We start from the raw sequence: 15,233 nt of genomic DNA, 5'->3' as shown, positions 1-15,233 counted from the left end.
TTTTAAGGATATGGGCTTTAAACTCCTTTAGGAGGTGGGGGAGATGGAGAGTGAATGGCATAATTTCTGCATGAACTGTGATGCATTAGTAAGTGTCTGTACATGGACTAGAATTATTTTTTCCAAGACTGTTTTTCTCCTGTAAACCCCAGTCTCAGAGGAACATACTGGCCTGCAGGAATCTCGTTGAGCTCAGTAGAGTAGAATTTCATTTTCCAAGAACTTCCCCATGGAACAAAAGACTCTCTGTTAAAGTGTGTCCCACGTGTTGCAGTTGTATGTGCACAAACCCGCAGCACAGCCACAGAGAGCTGTGCCCCTTCACAGCAGCAACACAGCAACCAGCAGCAGCAGCTTCATTTTTCTCCACCCTGCAACCTTGTCCATAAAGCCAGGTAAAAAACAGTCCTTCTTTAGTAATGCCAGTGCAGCAGTACTGCAGACTGGGAGCCTTGCAAGTGTCAAAGGGCATCTAATTCAATACAGATTATTCATAAACATTTGCACATTTGTGGTGCAACCTCACCTTCATGGAATATCTGTTACTTGTCCTCTCTTTGGGAGTGAATTTTATCCTGGCTCTTCAGTTGTGGTTTTATTTTGTTTTAATATAGGTCAGGGATGGGTAATCCCTTTCTTTTGTTTAGGTTCAAACTGGAACATGGAATGTTGGATTAAAGGCAAGCTGGACCTGTTAGTTTGTAACCTGCGGGTTTTGAGATTGTATTTGAGAGAGGACTTGAAGGTTAATCTTTTTTATGCTGGGTAAGTACAGACTCTGTTAAATTTAGCACTATTGACATTGGAAATCTGAAAGCATTTTCTAAAATATCAGCATTCCAGGTTGCAGCACAGTGGTAGCCCGAGTTTAGAAAGCAGATTATGTTATGTACCTTTGTCTTGTCTAAAAGTAATCTTAGGCAATATGGAAAATTTAGGTTTCTTTAAATGAGAAATGGTTGGAATGAAGAGTCTTCCTCCTCTGTGTTTTCTGTGTTTCTTAAAATGCTTTAGTGAAATCAGTGTTGACTTGTTAAAGTTTCTTTGCTGCTACAGTTTCTTACTTTTAAGGCTGCCCTCTTGGTTCTGCCTTTTATTTGCCTTTGACCATGATATTGTCTCTCTTGAAGTAATTATGGTGCTTAACCTGTAATACAGTGCCAAATGCTACTCTAATCCCAACAATGCCTCTGAGAGACACTCACCTGTGCAACTGTCACTGTGGTAAATATTCCCTGGAATGGTGATAGATGGAATCATCCTGGCTGTGGGTGGGCAGGTCTTGTGCATATGACCTGACTGATTTGGTTATAAAAGATCTGTGTGATTCCATGAAACCACACAGTTTCTTCTGAATTACTGATGGATTGGAAAGAATGGCATAAACACAGACACTTAATTTCTTTAGGAAGCAGGATAAACTTAAATAGCTGATTTAGTTGAATTTACAGGTGATATCTCTTACTTAACAAAACAGTGTCTTGCCACAAATGTCTTGCCACAAATCATCCCTGTAATCAGGGTAGAAAGCAAATGTATTAACTAGGAATAAGTATGGTTGGTTAGCTGACAGAATACTCTGAAGTTGAAATCAAATTTTGATTAATTTGGTTCTTCATTGCTTTGATTTCTGAAATACCATTACACGGGTGTTTATGGGAGTAAATCTGACTTTGCCTCTCTTCCATCCAGTCCCAACTGCAATGGGATAATCTTTGCCAGTGATCCCAGGGCAGTAATCTCTGTATTGAATTTTTTTGGTATGCCAAACATCCATGGAACAACAAATTGGAGTCCCAGCTGGGATGAAGAGGTTCTTTGTGTTATGAAGGGAATTCAGTAAGTGCCATGCAATTTAGGAGAGCAGGCCCTAAGGACTCACCAGAGTCCTCCTGGCATTTCTCTGTTTGATTCCTCTTTGCTGCAAAGGTGAGATACAGAGCAGTCCCTGACATTGGAGAACTTGTTTCACTCCCCAGATTCTGTATTTATATTTTTCCTTTAGGATCCCTGTGTGCTGGGAGAGCAGCTAGTAAAGCATTTCAGACTTTGGTGAGGTGACAGCTTTCCCTGTTGGCTTGCTGATACCTTAACATTTTATTCACATGAGCCAAAATACCTTGAAAACATGCCCAGTTTTAAAAATATGCATTCCTGGCATGTGTTTCTCCCTGGGAGTCAGGAGACCAAGCCAGAATTCTCATATACAGGACAGGCAGTGCACAGAAATAATGACCTAGAAGAATCCACAATAAAAAAACTTGGGTCCTTCCCAGCTTTTATCTTTTCCAGCATTAAAGAAATACCCTCTTATTTTGCACATCCACAGTATTCCTGCTTGTAAATGGTATCATTGGAATAGAAATATTTTGTTCTGCCCAAACCAGTGCCGTGTTCTGGGAGAGGCTCAAGCAAAGGTGATGATGGAGCTTTACCTTCCCCTTGGCTTGGATTTGGGAGAGGAAAGATTATTCCAAATTAGATAATTTAGATTAATTGTCTACCAAAAGTGATTGATCTTTCTAGGAATGCTGTAAACCCCAGTGGTTAATTCCATGAGCTGAAATGCCTTAGCCTTAGGGATCCCTTTGGAGTGACACAGATAAATGTTCACTTGGAGCACGGATTATCACTTGCCCTTTCAACAGATGGTGGTGTATAGAATGCATTCATATTTCTGACTTATTTGAAATACCTGTGGGGCTCTCCTTTAGTTCTGGGACTAGACTCCCATATTTTTGAAGGATAAACCATCCAACTAGCCCCAAGACTGGTGTCTTAGTTGAGTGCATCAGTCATACACTGAGCCTTCTTCAGCCAGGGAATATCAACCTTTCATTACAGATTTATCCTCCCATGAGCTCAGCAGCCATCAGATGTTCTGCAGTTTAACAGGGCAGCTTCTTCAAAGAAGGATTTTGCTAGAGCTGTTATGTATCAAATACACTGGAATATTTTTATGGAAAGTCCTTGAACCTTGGACAGCTCCACTGATTCCTATTAAAGGTGGCGCTTGCACAAACAGTATATAGAAATACTGAGAGCAGAATTACAATAGTACCTTTATTTCATAGCTACCTGCATGGGATGTACCTTTCCTGGAATTAGAGGGACTGTAGAAGTTCATGTATTTCTTCCTAAAATAGTTTTGACTTTTTATTTTCAGTTCATTTTTCCAATTGCAAGAATATGATTGAAATTCAGTCAAGACATTTAAAGTCTAAAAGTTTGCCATGGGGCCACAGCTTAATGTAGCATAAGTAAAATCACCTTCTGAAGTAGGGTTGAATAGTGCACCAAAATATAAAATATTTAGGAGGTGTTAAGGTGGTGACTAAATCTGTGACAGGGTTTGGAGTGGAGGAGGAAAGCAAGCCTTGGGCACGTGCCCTTGCTGCAGTATTAATTATTTCTGTGGTTCAGGGTATGCAGTATTTCATTCTTTTCCTTCTTCTTATGCTTTAATCCCATGTTTCCAGCTGAAAGTCACACTGCCTTTCACTTGTTTGAAGTTTGCCCCAAATTTCTCCTCTCACTCTACTGTGTGAGGGCACTGACCTCTCCTGAACTTGTGAGGGTTGATGAGTCAGTAGTACTGACTCTGGCACAACAGGGAGAAAAACTCTTTACCATTTTTCCTCCTGTACACCACTTTTTGGGTGCAAATAAGTTCATTTTGATGGTTAAAAATTGAAATAATGATTAGGAAAGATTAGAGGGTGGGGTGGTGGTAACCAGTTTCCAGATAGATCAGATCAAAGACATGGTTTGATGAAAAGACTACATTCTTATGAATTGATTGTGGCTTTTTTGAGACTAATAAAATCAGTGAGAAACATTAGAAAGCAGAGAAACTTAAAAGAAAATTCTGCAAAGTCTTTGAAAGAAGATTCAGGAGAAAAAAGCAGAGCCACAACTATAAAAACAAAATAATTCCAAGTAATTTCAAAGCTCTACGTCTGCCAGATGCCATCAGCATAATTCTTGTGTCCTGAAGTCTGTGAGCCCTGCTGAAAATGATTTTGGGAATGTCAGGGCTGGCTGGAGCATTAATAAACATAAACTACATCTTCATAGGAACTTGCATAACTTCTGGGCTGGTTACTGCAGAGCACAGTGCTGTGAGGGCAGAGTGGTGCTAAAAATCCTTGCTCCCAGCCTTAGAATGTCCTAAACCCAAGGGGGATGCACCCTGTGTGTGCTGATCAGTGCAGGATGGGGGGATGAGGCCCTGACTCCAGATGAGCCAGGAGTGACCCTGGTGGGGTTCCTGCAGGCCCAGTCTGGGCTTTGCATGTGCTCTTCCCATAATCCATAATTCTTCTGTTTTGGCCTTTTCCTTTTTAAGTAGGGCAGAGAATGGTAAGAGAAGCAGTGAATCATGCCCAGTCCCCTGTGCTTTGCACTCAAATAAAAGTACTAGATAGCAAATTGACTAAAACCAAAAAAAGCACAGAAAATCTTGTCCTTTCTTTTAGTTCTCTGCCCTCCCTGAATTCAAGTGTTCCAATGAGTCATGCCAGCTATAAAACTATTTAAAAAATGTACAGAAAGGTTCTTTTCTCTGAACTTCAATTTCTTTCTGTGAATTAGTAAAACAAAACCCTTACTGTACAGAAATTATTCCAAAATTACTTTGGAACAATTCAAAACAGAAGCTTTTTTTTTTTTTTTTTTTTTTTTAAGGATGAAAAGTCAAAAGCAGGAAAGAATCCAAAGTGGTTTAACTGTCAGGATTTGTCTTGGCTTTGCTGCTGTGAGAAGTTTGGCCACAAACTATTCACAGTCTTAAATCTCCTACCTTAGTGAGGCCTGTGCCACTGAATACCTGCAGGACTCCATAAACATGGAGCTGTGTTTGGAAGAGACTGAAGGATATCTATGGAGGAGAAATGAGAATAAAGAATACTTTGGGAACTGCTGGTTCCAAGGAGAGTAGGCTTAGATGGGATATTGGGAAGGAATTCCTGGCTGTGAGGGTGGGGAGGCCCTGGCACAGGTTGCCCAGGGAAGCTGTGGCTGCCCCATCCCTGGAAGTGTCCAAGGCCAGGTTGGAGCAACCTGGGATAGTGGAAGATGTCCCTGCTCATGGCAGGGGGTGGGACTGGGTGGGCTTTGAGGTCCCTTCCCACCCAAACCATTCCATGATTATTTTATTACTTGTAATGCTTAATTGTAGCAGAAGCTGGAAGGAATATGAAATTGTTTCAATATTATTTCAGTGCCTCATGAAGAGGAATTAGAACATAATCTCGAAGGAGAGGGTGCAGGGAGCTGCCAATTAGTCCACTGGAAAGTGAACTAACTTTGTGTGCTTGAGAAGGATCTAGGAATGAGACCTTCAGGGATCAGGAGCTAGTCTGACTAAACTACAGGTATCATCTAGTGTTGTAACACATTTGCTTTAAAGCCAAGCCTTAGGAATACTTTTAATGAAATCATGTTAACTACTTTACTTGGAAACCATTTCAAAAGAGAGAAGGAGCAAAGTCAAAGCCATTAGTTACAATTTTTACTTTTTTACTTTTTTCATCAATTAATATTATTTTTTATAAATAAACCTTATCTAGATGGACAAACCTCTTGAGATATAGAAAAAATACTGGTTTGTTTTGGTTCATGGTCTGTTTTGGTTCATGGTTTGTTTTCCCCTTTGTAGCTCAGAGCTGTCCCTGGGAAATGTGTCCACGAGCTCTCTCCAGGGGACTGTGAGGATTGCTCAGTGTGAGTGCACTGAGGATGACACATGTGAGTGTCTTGTGCCCTCTCTGAGGCTCAACCACACCTACATCATGTGGCTGAAGGTGCTGGTTGGTGTGACACCTCTGTGGTCACCTTTGATGTCAGTCAACCCCGTTGACATAGGTGAGTGTGACCTATATTTTCAATTGTTCTCAATGGGCAACAGCAGCAGGATGTCTCTCCTGGAAAAGAAGGGCACAGACAGGACAGGAAAAAGCTTCCTGGGATTTCTCAGCTCCTAATGCCTGTCTGGGCTCCAGTACAAACCAAAGTGAGCAGAGGCCAGGCAGTCAATGTACTTGTTATTTCTAATTCTTTCCTTTCTAATCAGGGCCTCTCTGTGTTTCATTGTGGGGCTGTGAGGGAGCTTTTCTGTCCATGTAGCTGAGGACTTAAAAACTGAGGGGAGAAAAAAGCTGCTCCAAAAGTTACTTAACAGATAACCCCACCTCTTTTCACAAGCAGCTTTGTTGTCCTGCTGCTTCCCTTCCTTATACATTCAACACCATCATTGTCCAAGTTGGAAAACATTCCTCTGTGTTTGATCAAGTTAAACTGTACTGACATTGTGAATTTGATATGTGTTGCTGTCCAATATGCCCAGTTACTGCAGATTTGGATGAATTCCATAAAGGCAAGGAGTCTGTCAGCTGTGTGGGGGGAAAACTGAAGTTTTATAAACTTCTTATTAATTTAAAAACTTATGAGTTTTATAAACTTCTTCCCAACTGATGTGCTTTGCAGACAGGATCAGTACAAAGTCTCTGGGTAAGCTAGTTTTGAAGAGGAGAGGTTGTGTTTTTCATCTGCTGCTTTTAAATTATGCTACAGGAAAAAATTAAAAATTCAAACTTGAGTCTGCCAGTATTTAAAATGACATAATTAGTTAGTTCTGCTTAGTGAAGTATGTTTTAAAAATGCATAATATTAGTATATGTTCTGCCAAGATTCAGCTCAATTAAAATTATTTTGAATGTAAAACTATGAATGCTTGTGTAATGTTTATTTTATTTGCTTATAGTAGAGCAGTGGCATCAGCAGAATAGAAATCATTATCTGTGTTCAGAAAGTGTGATCTGATTCATAAGAGTGTGATGTAAAAGCCTCTGACTTTGGTTTTCAAAGCTCTGCCTCCTCCCAAATCACTCCCTGCTGGGCTTCATGAATTTAATTGCTTTGAGATGGTTTATAAGTAATAATTAAATAAGATCTGACTTAGTGGAGTGGATTTATACTGAAAATAAGAACAGGTTTGTGGTATAACTGAGTGAGATTCCAGTAATACTGCTTATATGAGACACTCTAGAGAGCTGGAAACCCAGTGCAGATGGAACTGGAAGGGAACACATCCCCACTGCCCAATGGGAATGTTTTGGAAATGTTTTCTCTTCAGTTTTGCACTTGCTGCTCACCCTGCAGTGTTTTGTAGGAGCGAAACTGTGAATGAGGACAAGGCCAACCAAAAGACTGGTGATCTGTAAAGGTCTGAGAAACAGATAGAAGTAGGATCTGGGGTCCTTGCCTTTGTCTGAGGAAGTGGGACTACAATCCTAGTGATCATTCCCAATTACCCATCCCTTCCCCTCTCCAGAGAGTTCTCTCCATCCTCGTGGGAAATTTCCAAACCCTCCATTTTACTTTGCCCTAAGGTAGCTCTCCTAGAGACCTTCTTTCAGAACCATAATCACTGTGGAAGGATGGGAATATTTTCTAAATATATAGAGTATGTATGTATGTATGTATACAGTCTTTGTATGAGGACATTATTTTCTGTCTTCTGAGGAGCAGATTGATTTGCTCAGCTCTCCCATCCCTCTCTTACCCATCCCATCTTTTCAGCCAGGCAGGCTGGTGCTTGGTTGCTGGGAAGAGTCATGGCCCAAGGCAAGGAATTCATGTAGATTTAAGGCAAACACCAGGTGAAACAGCATTTTGTGATCACCAGCTATATAACAGTGGCAGGGCACGCTTTTCCAGTGATGCTACACATCATCAGTGTCACATAACAGCTGTAGAGCAGCTTGTGAAAACTGAGTTTAAAGAGAAGGTGTGAGAGGGAGTTTTGGCTCAGTAAAACCCAGCAATCATAGGCAATGAGGTTGGAGCTGAACTTATCAATGAATTTGTCTGCAGTAAAGCCTGAACCTCCTTTGAACCTGCATCTGGAAATGACAGAGGGAGGTCAGGTGAAGATGTGCTGGTCTGAGCCTGCACTGCTGCCATACCCTGTGCAGTACCAAGTGAGGATCTCTGCAAAGCCAGGGCACAGCACTTGGCAGGTGAGGCAGCTCCGTGCTCTTGGATTTCCCACAGTTTTCCCATGAAGCAGGGCAGATCAGGGGGCTCTCCCAGAGCCCAGCATTTCTCACAACCCTCCTTGTCTTTGAGTAGAAACTCTGGTGGGTTGAGGAACATGACAGGTCTGGTGGAGCTGGGTGTGGCACATTGCCTTTCCCTCAGCTGGGAAAGCTGGACTTTACATCTGTAAAGAGCCATTACACAGGGATGAAAGGCCCAATTCCTGCTGGGTCTTACAACAAACTTCCATCTTTCTGTTTGGATGAAATCCTAGATTCTGTGAAGTCTGAAGGCAAAGCCTTTGGCTTTCAGCAACCCCCAAATTCTATGATACATGTGTGTATGTTTAATATTTATAGATTTTATTAGTGAGTTGCTTTTTCTACCACACAACTGGCTCTGGAATAAAAAGCAGCCATTAACTGGCAATCCATAATGAAATAACTTGTTTTCCACAGAGTTATGCAACTTCTACCAGAATCAAATTCACAGTAAATTTAAAGAAGAAAGCTTTTTTACCCAACTTGCTACCTAAAAACTACTCTCTAGACTAATTTGTGTCTTTCTCTTTTCCTGTTTCATTATACAACAATAATGGCTTGTGATAATCCAACAGATGGTTCAAGTTGCTCTGGAAGCCTCACTGGCCATTGACAATACCCTACTTGATTCCTCTTACTTGGTTCAAGTGAGGTGCAGGAATCACCAGGGTCTGGGGTTCTGGAGTGACTGGAGCACACCATATGATCTCAGTTTGGGAGGTAGGTCACGTGCAGTGAGTAGTCTTTTGGAACAGAACAGATGTCCCAGTTTGTTTGTTTGTGGAATGAGTGGAATGTTTTGTGGTGTTATGGGCTGAAAAATCCTGTGGAAGCACTTTCTCCTTCTGCTCCTCTTTTGCCTGGCTTTGCCTGAGGCTCAGCTCTTTTCTCTGTGCCAGACTTGCATTAGGAGTTCTGGATAACATGTGCAGACTGCAGTGGCAGCTCGTGACACCTCCATGTCTGTGCCTTGCTCACCCAGCACCTGTTCAGACCCAGGAAAAGCTTTTTCCAAGAGGTTTTCCATTTCAAAAGACAGTTGGCAGTGCTGAATCTCTACTCGCTGCAAGATTTTTCTTCTAATGCTTTCTCTCACTTTGTAGCTGAACTGAACACCCAGAACAGAGCTCAATGTACATTTAACAACCCATTTAGGTGTGTAATGCTATGCATAAATTGACTTTCTGATTTTTTTTTGTTGGATTTTTCCATGCTTTGCTTAGGATTAACTGGAGATGTTTTGGCCTGTGCTGTCACAAGAATCCTCTGAACCATTCCATGCCAGAACTAATGCTTTACCTGAGCCCTTACATGGACATCTCTTACTGTGGCTAAACATGCCATGTGTGTGCTTAGACCAAGTACTGAGGAAAGAATTAGACTTTTGAAATGGAGCTTTTTCCCAGGAAAACTGAAAATACACAGACCCTTAAGGCAAATAAACATGATACACAGGATGCCTGATTATAGGTCTAGAGGCCTAACTGGCCCTTAATGTTTTGGATTTACATTTATATAGACATATAAATTAAAAAAAAAAAAAAAATATATATATATACTGGCTGACTGCTAAGGTAGGTTTTGTTTAAACTGTCTTCACAACTATGAATATAATGAGTGTACTACTGGGTAGGAAGCTTGGAATAATATATATATATATATATAACTTTGAGAATTTTTTAGGGGCGAATACACATTTTCTCTCTCTCACATATGTATATACTGATAATTTTCAGAGGTTTATGAGTGTATTGAGAAATACAGATTTAAAAGAGGTGCAGTAGTTACTGTTAGATTATTTTTTATTAATCCCATTTATGGGATGTGTAATTCTATTAAAAATACGTCTCATCAGCAGAATAATCCCAATGTGACAACCTGATGGCAGCAGGGAGGGGTTAATTTCTTCATGCAGGGAGTTCTAGTTTTTTACAGCTGACCAGCCTCATGTTCTGATTTATATTTAACATGAAAATCCTTGACAGTGACGATATCCTAAGTGTGCTGTGCTTTCTGAGCAGGCCTGTATTTGGGGGAAATTCTACAAATCTCTGAAGTGGTTCCTCAGCTGTGGAAAGTAAACCTGACCTTTTAAGGATTTTCATGCTGGCTTTGAGATGATCCTGGGCAAACTGCTCCATTCCAGCAGGTGTTCAGCACCTGTACCTCTCCTGAGTCCCTGACTGATGGAGGCTCAGCTTACACGTCTTTACATCCTTGGGAAATTCAGTGTCTTTATGCCTGGGTGAATTTTTGTACTGCTGCCACCATTTGGTGTTAATTACACTGCTGAGATTGTAAAACAAGTTTTTGAGACTTTAATCTGCTGACTTCAGTAGGAGCAGGAGCAGCAACTCCTGGAAAGATTTGTTAATTTTCTTATGTTTCCCTTGTGCTGCTGTGTGTTGCTTCCACTGTACCCTCCAGTGATTTTCTGCTCATTTCACTCATGTTTGCCTGGGGATATTAAAGTTTATTTTTATCAGAATTTACAAACATCAGTTATGGAGAGAGACAGTCCAAGGGTAATTTCTGCTCCTCTGCATTGTAGTTGTTAACAGTGATTAAGAAGTTAGAAGTATAACTGGATGATGATGATGATAATGATAATAATAATAATGGTGATGATAATAATAACTGTAATCGCTATTTTCTAGCTTTTATGTTTTCTTTTTGTTCAATTTCTAATCTCAACAGCTTTTTTTCCCCTTTCTTCCCTTTTCTGCAGCTGAAGTCCTGTACTTCCCTCCTCAGATCCTGGCCAGTGCTGGTTCTAATGTTTCATTTCACTGCATCTATAAAAACAAAAGCAAGATTGTAGAGCCCCAGGAGGTTGTTTGGTGGCTGAATTTAGCAGAAGAAATCCCAGCCAGTCTTTATACCCTTGTGAGCGATCGCGTAAGCAAAGTTACTCTTTTCAACTTGAAAGCAACCAAACCTAGAGGAAGTTTCTTCTATGACACATTGTACTGTTGTCACCAAAGTAGGGAATGTCATCCTAGATACGCTGAATTATATGTAGTAGGTAAGATTCCAGCTGGATTTTAAATTCTCCTTTTGGTGCATTTTAATAGTAAGGTCAGAATATTTCCATTTGAACTCCAATAGCTTTTATTGAGCATTGTTTTTTGTATAAACCATTGTATCTTTATTAATAAGCTTTCAATGTGTTTTAATTAGATATGAATATTAATATCACCTGTGAAACAGATGGATACTTGACTAAAATGACTTGCAGTTGGTCTGCAAACCCAAACATGTTACTACTCCCTGGGAGTTCCTTGCAGTTAAGATACTACAGGTATGTAGAGCTTTTAATTCTCTCTTTGTGATAGGAAAGCATTGCTCAAAATATGCCAGCAAAGAATTCTGAATACATGCAATTAGAAAATTCCAGTTTCTGTAAGCTGGATTTCTTCCAACTGGAACTCCAAAGGTGTAACTGTGTGTGCAGAAGGGAACCATAGATACCTGAGTATGTAACATACATCTGTTTACGTTTTTCAGCATTTTAAAAGCTGTAGATGCACTTTGGGAGCCGGCTCTCTTCAAGTAGTTTGCTTGGATCAGTTATAAAAATTATTCTGGTTGCTCATATTAACAAATTGTAAAGAAATAAGGGAAAAGCCCATTCACAGAGTGTCTGAGCACTGGAGCAATGGCCTGGGGGGCTGTAGAATCTCTGTCCCTGGAGACTCTCAGATCCTGACTGGATGGGGCCCTGGGCAACTCCATCTGTCTTTGAATTTAACCCTGCTCTGAGTTGGATGTAGGACCTGGGACCTCTTGAGGTCTCCATATAATCTTTGATTTTTCTATAATTCTGTTATCTTTTTTTCTATATGCAGACAGATAAAAATATAGGATGAAATAAATTCCTTTCAGATGGAAAAAATCTTGCTTAGAGAATCAAATCTTAGTTCATGAAGTGGATATTGCATCTTTGACTACAGCAATTCATAGAATCCTAGAATCCCAGAACGGTTTGGGTTGGAAGGGACCTCAAAACTTGTCTCATTCCAGCCCCCTGCCATGGGCAGGGACACCTTCCTCTAGACCAGGTTGCTCCAAGCCCTGTCCAACCTGGCCTTGAACAATTTCAGAGATGGGGAGTTCTCAGTTTTCCTCATGTTTTGTTTTCAGATAGTTTAATTTTGTCTGTCTTTTAGACAGAGCAGGAGAACTGGGATGTTGTGTGCAGCAAACACATTATTGTTTGCAAAATACAAACCTGATTATGAAATCAGTGGTACCATCACACTTACCTTCATTCATCTGCACAAATGTTGCTCCTGGTAGTGTTGTTTTACCATGAAACTAAAGAATCCCTTTGAGTTACTGATATATTGAGCTTGAGAGTTTCCTAGAACCACTTTAGTCTTTATATAAACAAGACAGACAGACAGACAACCCTTCCTGAGAGAAAAAATCTCCAATCTTACTGCTCTGTTGGACTGGATATGCAGAAATTTTGGCAAACTGCTGAGGGCCTAATCCTTTGGAAAGCCAAACTGTCTTCTCTGTTGGAGATAGGCTGAAATTTTGAAGTATCCTGTACCAAGGTGAATATTTCACAGGGTTTTCTGGACTAAAGAAATAACTGGAATGCTTAAAATTTCAAGTGAAGGCTTTTCAGGTAGGATTAGTGACTGGCTGACTGCTAAGGTAGGTTTTGTTTAAACTGTCTTCACAACTATGAATATAGTGAGTGTACTACTGGGCAGGGAGCTTGGAATAAAACCCATGCTGCTCTTGCCATGTTTTTTATTCCCACCTTTTCACTGTTCAGGTCTAGCTAAAAATGTTATTTTCTAGTAGGAGGTGATAATCTGTACATTTGTTAGTGTTCCTGCTAGATCAAAGAGTGACTTTAAGACTGCTTGCAAATGCTTCCCAAATGCTGGTGCTTACTGTGATCCTTCTTTTTGTTCTTTGTTTTTTTTGTTGTTTGCTCATAGTAGGATCTGAAAGAGGAGAAAATAAAATAAAAAAATCTTCTGAGTTACTGCTGCTGTTAGATTTTGCAGCTGAAATGCAGCCCTGCAGTGATGTGTGTGATGGTTTGGCTGCTGGAGTTTTGTTTTGCTTGGGTTGTTACTACATCTTCCTCTACAGTCAGTGCTGCCAACAGAAACAGCTCCGAAAGGATCATTGTGGGAGAACAGGGAATGCCAAGCTAAACCTCCAAAGCACAAGGCACTGCTTTAATCAGTATTAAACTGGACAGGAAGAGGAGAGATTCAACCAAGTGTAACTCTTGTGGTTCAGTTGAGTAACTAATACCCTCTCTGGCCCCTCTCACCACACCCTCTGAGCTGTGCACAAGCTGAGGAGAAATTTGAAAACTTTCCATTTCCAACAAGTTATCCAGGGCCATTTTATCCAGAAGCCAGTCTCCTCTCTTCTGTTGCCAGATGTGATAACCGTATTTTAAAAGCAGCCTCCAGAACTGATATTTTATGGGATTTCCATCTCCTGGAGACCTCACTGTACATGTCTGACTGGTCTGTGTGGCAGCTTTCCCCTGATTTCCAGTTGGTATTTTGGAAGTCATTCCTGACTGGAGTGAATTCTTGGCAGGAGATCTGCCTTGCTGTGTTTATTGCTAACACCTCAAATCACATGATTGATGAGTTTATGGAGCTGCTCTTGCTGTACCTGTTTCTTCTTGTCAGTCTCCTATCAAAACATTTTGCACTGGGGAGAGCCTTCATGTCCTGCTTTTTCCAGGCAAAGAGCCAAAGCTTTGAGGAGTGACACTGCAGTGCTATTTAGCCATTTAGTGCAGATTCAAGATCTGCCCAAATAATCATCAAACCCCCCAGGATGGTTCCAGTGACACTATTTGTTTTAATTACCTCCAGACTTCTGTTTTGTTGTTGCCATGAGCAGCTTAGAATTGCAATGTATCAACTGAATGTGGGGTTTTTTCTCTCTTTTAAGGAGCCAGATTTATTGTTCTGAGTTTCCAAGCCCATCTCCAGAATCAGAGGTGAAAGAATGCCATTTGCAGAAGAATCATTCCTACGAGTGCACATTTCAGCCTATTTTCCTTTTATCTGGATATACTCTGTGGATAGAGTTCAAGCACTTCCTAGGAACACTTGAATCCTCCCCAGCCTGTGTCATTCCAGCAGATGTGGGTAGGTTGAGGTTCATGCACATCTCTCTTCACTTGTGACTTTGGATTTCAGTCCTTAGATGGTGTAGTTAAAGTTTTCCACAGCATTTAAAATAACTTAAAGAACATAAAAACTTTGATATTGTCTTGGATTACATGTTATTTCCATACATTTTGCTTGGCACAGGAGCAAATTGTAACTGCACCAAATACCTGTAAAATTAAACATCCAGTTTTGCATGTTTATTTTCCCTACACAAAATACAAATGTTATATTGAAAAAGGCAGCTCGTTTTTTAATTAGGTAATTTTTGGTTATCTAACTTTTCATACCTCCTATGCCTTCAATTAGTTTCTATTTTGATAAGTAGGGCACTATATGTATTATTTACACAGTTATATGTTTATTTAAGATCATGGGGACTGTTCATGCTCTTTCATACTTACGCAAAGTTTCTTTTGTGACACACACAGCACTTAAATTTGTATAAATCAAGAGGCAGGAGCAGTGTTTGAGTGTTTTCAAAGACTCAAAAATGTGCAAATCACGGTTTATAATCTGTTCTGTGACTCAGAGCATTCATTGGGTATTTTTTAGACACAAATGTGAACATCTTTAGTTGTTTGTCCCAGGGCAGGGATGAATGCTGAATGCCAGCACCAAAATAACCTGTTGTGCCTTAAATTAAAATGAAACACAAGGATTATGTGTTTGCAGCACAGTCCTTCTTTCCTTGGAATTGCAGAGGCCACAACACGTTACCTGCTACCCCCAGGATGAGGAAAAAGTAATCCATGATGATTGGATTTAATGAGGAATGTCAGTGCAGATATTACAGCCATTTTTTTTCTCTTCCAATTTTCCAGTGAAGCCGCTTCCCCCTTCCAATATCAGAGCAGAACTCACCAGGAATGTGGGGCTGCTGAACGTGAGCTGGACAAACCCTGTGTTTACAAACAGTGATCTGAAATTCCAGATCCGGTACGCAGTGAACAGGGAAGACATTCCATGGGAGGTACTGTCTTTTTTA

At 40.5% G+C, this 15,233-nt stretch overlaps 1 protein-coding gene across 6 annotated transcripts in view; it reads left to right on the top strand.

Annotated features, from left to right (window-relative positions):
• Positions 1-15,233, top strand: part of LEPR (leptin receptor) — a 42,743-nt gene that overhangs the window by 19,432 nt on the left and 8,078 nt on the right. For 5 of the 6 annotated variants that reach the window (XR_010432764.1, XR_010432763.1, XM_064664917.1 and 2 more), the window contains exons 4-11: positions 648-765; positions 5,660-5,865; positions 7,876-8,021; positions 8,657-8,801; positions 10,810-11,106; positions 11,262-11,382; positions 14,025-14,224; positions 15,070-15,218. Coding sequence is in view for 4 of the 6 variants with exons in the window: in XM_064664917.1 (XP_064520987.1) it covers positions 648-765; positions 5,660-5,865; positions 7,876-8,021; positions 8,657-8,801; positions 10,810-11,106; positions 11,262-11,382; positions 14,025-14,224; positions 15,070-15,218 (1,382 nt within the window). In the remaining 2 variants the exon portion in view is untranslated. The remainder of the gene's footprint in view (positions 1-647; positions 766-5,659; positions 5,866-7,875; positions 8,022-8,656; positions 8,802-10,809; positions 11,107-11,261; positions 11,383-14,024; positions 14,225-15,069; positions 15,219-15,233) is intronic. The other variant, XM_064664920.1, reaches the window with a different exon arrangement.

This window comes from Pseudopipra pipra, chromosome 9 (assembly GCF_036250125.1).
Source record: "Pseudopipra pipra isolate bDixPip1 chromosome 9, bDixPip1.hap1, whole genome shotgun sequence".
Lineage (NCBI taxonomy): Eukaryota > Metazoa > Chordata > Aves > Passeriformes > Pipridae > Pseudopipra > Pseudopipra pipra.
The sequence above is the reverse complement of the archived record's forward strand: the minus strand, read 5'-3'. Positions and strand labels throughout refer to the sequence as shown.